The 7,359-nt window shown below is 46.3% G+C and overlaps 1 protein-coding gene across 1 annotated transcript; it reads right to left on the reverse strand.

Annotated features, from left to right (window-relative positions):
• Positions 1–2,648: 2,648 nt before the first annotated feature.
• On the reverse strand, positions 2,649–6,885 carry LOC125529333 (uncharacterized WD repeat-containing protein C17D11.16-like). Its single transcript, XM_048693750.1, has 16 exons — positions 6,682–6,885; positions 6,403–6,605; positions 6,199–6,284; positions 5,981–6,088; positions 5,524–5,650; positions 5,370–5,428; positions 5,193–5,264; positions 5,032–5,099; positions 4,847–4,943; positions 4,683–4,751; positions 4,101–4,199; positions 3,613–3,753; positions 3,493–3,522; positions 3,343–3,405; positions 3,178–3,255; positions 2,649–3,063 (listed from the first exon to the last, which is right to left on the reverse strand). The coding sequence occupies exons 1-16, from the start codon at positions 6,798–6,800 to the stop codon at positions 3,013–3,015; spliced, it is 1,470 nt and encodes a 489-aa protein (XP_048549707.1). The 5' UTR covers positions 6,801–6,885; the 3' UTR covers positions 2,649–3,012.
• Between the last annotated feature and the right edge of the window lie 474 nt (positions 6,886–7,359).

The raw sequence follows: 7,359 nt of genomic DNA on the forward strand, positions 1-7,359 counted from the left end.
AGACAGTGCTGACTCACGTTTGCGGGGGTGTTGTATATGGCCGCCGGCGGGGCGGGCGGGGAGGGAGGCGGCGGTGAAGGAGCGAGGAGGAGGAAGAGGGCAGAGTAGGGGTCGGGGTCTGGCTCGAACGCAATAGCCGCCGCTCAACGGTTCGACCCGGGCTCGTCCAAGTCAGCGCGTGGGCACGCGCTGACTAGCCAGCGTGGCACCTGACGGGCGGGCCCAACCGGTCAGATTCCTTGTCAATACGTATAAAACGCACTTTTAGCCTCTTTTGCAACATCTCGTCCCAAACTTGGTACTGACACGTAAAAATTATTAATCTTGGTACCAATCTGCTTCCAATGCCCCAATTATGATACTTATGTGCAATTTACTCGTAAACTAAAGGTTGACACATGCATGAATGTACTTTTAGATCAGCTGCAGGATCGTCCGGTCGTTGAAAACACCGTACCCTTTCCGAGTAAATAATCTGGAAACAAAATAGTGATGATGGAAATAATAGTTCTATTATGAGCAAGAAGCCAAGAATTAATCCTACCATAAAATATTATATGCGATTTGAGGCCATGAGACGAGGACAGGGCAGCAGCCCAATGGTTGGATACCAGTGCTATAGCCAACGACCAGAGTTCGACTCCTGTGTGGAGCCGGTATTTGGAATTCTCGCTAAGAACGCATAAACAAATGTTGATCACACCGATGTATTTTCTGTGAAAAACTGAATTTTTTTTTCTTGAAAAACCCTCCTCGTTTTCGATTCCGCCCCTGCTCCTACTCTCTCGACAAGAATTGCGAGAGAAAAGCGCTGGACTTGCGCCGGGTTTTTTTTTTCTTGAAAAACCCTCCTCGTTTTCGATTCCGCCCCTGCTCCTACTCTCTCGACAAGAATTGCGAGAGAAAAGCGCTGGACTTGCACCGAGCCTGCGCCAGAGCCGCCCACCCGTCTCGTGTGGCATCGTTACACCGATGTATTTTCTGTGAAAAACTGATTTTTTTTTTCTTGAAAAACCCTCCTCGTTTTCGATTCCGCCCCTGCTCCTACTCTCTCGACAAGAATTGCGAGAGAAAAGCGCTGGACTTGCACCGAGCCTGCGCCAGAGCCGCCCACCCGTCTCGTGTGGCATCGTTACACCGATGTATTTTTTGTGAAAAAATGAATTTTTTTCTTTAAAAACCCTCCTCGTTTCCGACTCCGCCCTGCTCCTACTCTCTCGACAAGAATTGCGAGAGAAAAGCGTTGGGCTTGCGCCGAGCCTGCGCCAGAGCCGACCACCCGTCTCGTGTGGCATCTTTACCGCAAGGGCCCCCTCCTCAACAACTTCAACTTCAGGAAGACAAAGCGAGGCTCGGCGACCCTTCGAACACGTCGGAACAGACCAACTACCAAGACCAATCAGCAAGCCAGCTCTGCCCGAAGCCGCCATCGTTGCCACACAAGAAGCCGCGCAAATCAAACACATTGCCGGATGGGCACCTGCCAAACCGCAATGGTGCGAGCGTCCAGCCTATATAGCGCGCAAAGAGGATCCGAAGTTCTTCCAAGCAACGCCCCAAAGAGGAAAGCAACGATACCGACGTTGTCGCCCGACCCGGCCGGGCCTTAGGCTTTTGACCGAAGAACTGGATCCAAGGGTCCGCAAAAAAGGGTGGACTCCACGGCGGTGCCTCCAAGGAGGCTCAGCGGTGGGGCTAGGTTTTCCCCAGAGCCGCCAGTTTTTTTTTTACTATTATGACGCTCAAAAGTGACGTGACACTCCCAATTCCTACCAGCAAGAATTGGAAGTAGAGTTATGGTCCCATTGATAACAATAGTTATATTATCCTGCCAGCAAGGAGTAAAGGAAAGACATGAACAAATGGCGCAGGTGTTGATCCAGAGGCTTTTCTCTCTTTCCCATTTCAAATGTTATGTTAATGATAAAAATAAGATCACACGCAATGCTGAATGTGCAGGCATCATAATAGCGGCAAAAGACGAGCGCCTACCTGCACATCAGCATATGCACACGCAGCTTTCCTTGGGAATTATCAATGGCACATTGGCGCACAGGCAAACACGCAAAAGGCACACAAGCCACAATGGGTCAAGTTAAACACTAGTACTCTCTCCGATTTAAAATAAGTGCCGCGGTCTTGGTTTAAATCACACATATTATTGAGATGGAGGTACGTGATACTCCCACTGTAAACTAATATAAAATCTTTTAGATACATGGATTATCACAAGTGATGGGAACCAAGCCACTTGGAGATGCTGCCGGGGCCGCTTTTCCGCTGCTGATTCGGACAGGCGTCAGCGTGCGTGCGTGCGTGCACCCGTGCAGCCATCCATCGCCCGTTGCCCGCGAAGAGAGACCACACAGTCTGTACTGCACACTATACCCTTTCCTTCTTCATTCAAAACCCCCTTTCTTTTCCGAGCTGAAACTCACAGGATATTATTGTTTTCTGGAACACCCACAAACCGCACGACGCCGACGTGACACGGAAAAGGAGAACTCCACGTACGCAGCCGTGCAGTGCAGTAGAGAAAGGGAGCACCCCGAAAAGAGACTGGATCATTTCCCAAAGTGAAGAGATCGGATTAGTTTACAGAGCAAAAGGGCATCGCGTGCATGCATGGCCACGTTGCCGCACGCAACTGTACGAACCACAGGAGGATGATATATTACAAGTGGAGTCCAGTTTTCTAACCAACAGAATGTTTTCCAGTGCTGATAATGCATGTCTGCTTTCTTTCTCCTCCTTGCATTTTCATGTTTTTTTTTCTCTCCAGCAGATAAACGTGTGGATTGGCAACGCTATGTGTTGTACTCTGTATGTCGAGGTCCAACCAGCCAACACGGGGTCTAAAATACTACTTGAGTGTGAGTTCCAGACCTGCACTACAGATCACTACAGATCCATTTTGTCACTACCCATACTACAACCGTGGTGGGCATTAGTCTCTGTGCCTCTCTGGAAGGAGTCTCTGGAGAAAACTGTAATCCATTTCGCAGCATATGTCTACTTGCCGAATCTATTAGCCACCGCTGGTTCCAACAGTGTGTTCCAGACCTGCCAAATATGGAAAGAGAGTACAGTGATTGTGTGAATGGGAAGAGTCATACATGGACATGAGCGACAAACCTTCGACAGACAGACAGAGGATATGGGCAGCATTGTGCTTACCTTCAGTTTGCCTTTCGATCCTCCGCATGCTAGCAGGAAGGGGCTGTCGTTCGAAAACGATACCGAAAATATAGCCCCCTGGAGATTAGAAAGTTGGGTGAGCAACATAGTAATCAGAGTAATCCCTTCTAAATATAAAGAAGGGTTTCACTTGAGTGTGCATACAAGGTTTGGATTCAGCGAAGCGACGCATGACGGCTGGTTGTTCGACAGATCCCAGAGCTCCACCTGCGTTCAGAGATATGTATGTGTTAGCAACCGGTTGGATTCAGTGTCGGAAGTGTTATTGGCTTCTTCGTAATGCAAAGTTCGCACCGTGTTATCAGTTGAACCTGTCGCAAGGAGCTGCAAGAGGAAACAGCACATCATCAGTAATTCGGTTTATGTGGCTGCGTCTTTTTTTTTACCACACCTGGTATAAAAGTTGTAACATACATTGGGGGTAGATGGGGTAAAGGATATTGAAGAAACAGCCTTGTCGTGTGCGTGCAGAGTAAACATGGGCTGGCCGCAATTTGAATGCGATGAAGCTGTCCGCGTATCAAATGCTTGAACCGTCCCATTTTCAAGACTAACCTGCAAGACCCAGTTGCCACATTACTATTATATTGAGTGAATCAGAATCACAAATTCATTCTGCGATTACGACTTGGCGAATAGCTGCATGGAACCGGAAATTTTGTGACATACAGTTAAGAGATGGAAATGGTTTGAACTCGCTTATAGAATCGTCGAGTCTATAGTCCATTAGTCCTGCATCCTACTCAAAACATGTTGCTTCTCATAACAAAAAGCATGGACTCTATTAATCTGGATTTCAATCATACTGTTTCCTAATGGAAACTTCACTTCAAGTTTAGCAGAAGTCAGAAATTTCCAATAAGCGGGTTTCAGCATGTGTAAAGAACAATGAAATCACTTACCACAAACGTGTGTTCATTGTGTGGATCACAAGCTAAGCTTTCGACATCTGCTTCTACGGACCATTTATGACAACTTCGTCCATCACCTCTCATGTCAGTCTGTAAAATGTTAAGAGTGTAAGTTCAGTAGATGGAAGTACAAAATATACAAAAATAATAATTGATAAGTAACAGACTCTTCAACAAGAATGTAAAGTTAACACTGAACTGCATTTCAAAATATCTGCAGTAACACAGCAGAAAACAAGAATGCCAATTTTTTTGACGCGTACAAGAATGCAAATTAACATGTCATCTTCACCGTGCAAGAGAAGAGACTAACGAGGCTGTCAAGACAAATCCCAGGAACCAAAATCAGAAGGTAATAAGAAATATGTTATATAATCAGTATGTTCATATTTGGTTATTGGTTACTCATACATTACTGTGTGGTGTCCATGGCTCAATTACACAACACAGATGAGATTAGTAATTGCTGACATGCTAGAAATCAACATGATGCTTAGAATCTGGCCAATACATCATGAGCAGCAGCAGAAATTCAAGGAATAAAAATTCACATAATGGCTTACAATCCATTACCATGGCAACTGATCTATCAAAAGATCCACTGAGAAGAACTTCAGGTGACCTCCAGGCAACTGATTGAACCTAAATGTTGGGGGAAGGGAAAATTAACTTAATATGCCACCATAACCTTTCGGACTGATATATACAGAAGTCAATAAGAAGAATGCAATCATTGCCTTGTCATCATGATGTTGCAGTGTGCGATCACATTTACTGGTATATAAATCCCAAACTTTAATAGTTTTGTCTGCACTTGCACTAGCTAGAGCGTTCCTGAAGTTCATAAGGAGTCATCAGCAGGGGTCCAATAAGTGAACAGACAACAAGGGAGGCAACCACTCAAGTTGTAACGTAAACGCACCTCACCACTGCATTCCATGCAAGTCCGAGCACAGAACTTTTGTGGCTACCCTCCTTGTATATTTTTCCCTGCACGTGACATGCCAAATGAATAATGTAGCTAGGATTTCAAGGAAAAAAATGAACGCTCACCCGCGCAACAATGAAATATTAGTAGCATACCTTCTCCCCCTTAACCTTTTCTCTGTTTTTTGAAAGTCCTCCTAGCACAATATGTGGTTTGACCTCATCAACCTGTGTAATAACATCAAAGCCCAACAACAAAACATAAATTTCTTTGAAGAAAAACAACTCATGGTCGTATGAAGTAATAGTGTCGTATGTCTCTGAGAACATTACAATATCCAAGTTCCATATTTCAATTGCAGGATCCATGGTTCCAACAGCAATGAAATTCCCTGTAGTGAGGAATAGAATAAGCCTTCATTTATTTGTTTAACAGAAACAAAGCAGCACTCTTTGCTTCTTAAAACTCAAGTGACACCAATTTTACCTTCTTTCTTGGCATCCTTAAAGTTAAAATCCATCCAAGCCGTGCAGAGTGGAAAATCTGAGAGAGGGACCTCATGATGAACATACATATTAAGATCCCCGTCCTCCAATTCTTCCACTATACTAACCTGTCATAGATAATAAAGTTTTACATGTCACATCTTACATGCATATAACCGGGCATACATACTATATGAGCTAGTAATGTCCAGCACAGAGAGGGAAATGCAGGGTTAAAATGTGAAATAAGCACATTCTGTATGCACAGTAAACAATACTCTGCTGACATCAACTAAATTTGAGAATACAAATCTATTCAGTCCAACAAGAATAATGCTCCACATAAATGTTTCCGCTTTGCCTTCTTGTTACTAGAAGACTTCCAGAATCAGAGAAAAAGAACGACAGCTACATTTTTAGCAAATGCAGAGAAAAAGAGTTGATAACTTGACACTTGCCTGAAGAGAGTTAAACTCATCCTCGTTGTGTGCACAAACAATCAGCATATCAGTAGGTTTGATAGCCATGTCTTCAATCTCCTCGTCGTCTTCATCACCATCATCATCCTAATAAAGCAGAGAAGGTGGCTCATTCACCTACAATGTAATGCTGATGCCACCACCAAGAACAAAAAAGAGCAATACATCTCCGGAACGGCAAGAGAAATCATACTCACATCGCTGTTCCTGATGAGATGAGGGTCCTCTTCGTTGTTCTCATAGTACAAATCCCCCCTCCCGCCGGCACTGAGAAGCTCAGGCTCTGACGCAAAATACGTACAGGTTGCAGTTCAAGCATCAGCCACAGTGCCACACACAAGACAAGACATGATCGAATTGGCAGCCAAGGGGGCAGGGCAACCGGCAACGGGAGCACCTACCGTCATCCTCGTCGTCGTAGTCCTCCATGTGGAGCTCCTCAAGCCCATGGGAGACACCGCCGACGGCGCCTCCCGAGCCGGTCTTCCCGAGCGCCTCGGCGGCGACCTTGGCCTGGGCGACATCCTCATTCTCCTCCTCATCAGCGCCGTCGACCTCCATCTCGCCATCGTCAGCGTCGGCTTCGGCGTCACTTCCGTCGTCCCTGTGAGCAGAATGCACGGTCATGAGGTCGCCGCGACAGGGGCGAAACAGAGCAGGGGAGGCGAGGCGAGGCTGACTCTGTGGCGAGGGCGATGCTCCTCATGGCCTCGTCGATCTCCTCCTGCGTGGGCGGGTCCGCCTGGATTGGGGCGCTCCTGGCGGCGCCCCTGGGCACCCAGGACATGGACGAGATCATCTCCGGCGCGCCGGGCTTGGTGGCGCGAGCAAGCGGCGGTGGAGTGGGATGGGGACAGAGGTGAGGGACACGGGTTTGTTTCTTTTTTTTCGTCTGGGAAAAAACAAGGGTTTTGTTTCTAGTCGGCTCGGAGGCGGCAGCTGGGCTTTTATTGGACTGGGCCGAGCGGGGCGGCGTGCTATGCCGTGTGACCCAGCCCACCTGGATGGGCCTCGTTTTGTTCTTGTCTCTCTTTTGTCGAAATCACTAATTAACGAGTACTTCTTTCAAAGATCGCTCCCATCTTTTCAGGTTGCCACACGTGACACACTACATGCGCATCACTTGTCGCGACATGGGAGTTTTTCTTTTTTTCGTAACCATTTATTCAAAACATTTTATCTCTTAAATCGTGTGGCCAAATCTTGAACCGTTTTCATTATTGGATTTTTCACATCGAGATCTTTAAAACTAGATCACATGTTGACAGGTTTTGAAGATTTTCTTTTCATGAAAAAAATAGACGGAAAAACTGAACAGGGAGCACGTTTTTTTTTCTCTTTCCGAAAGAGGCATGGTC

The sequence above is a fragment of the Triticum urartu genome, unplaced genomic scaffold (assembly GCF_003073215.2).
Source record: "Triticum urartu cultivar G1812 unplaced genomic scaffold, Tu2.1 TuUngrouped_contig_5526, whole genome shotgun sequence".
Lineage (NCBI taxonomy): Eukaryota > Viridiplantae > Streptophyta > Magnoliopsida > Poales > Poaceae > Triticum > Triticum urartu.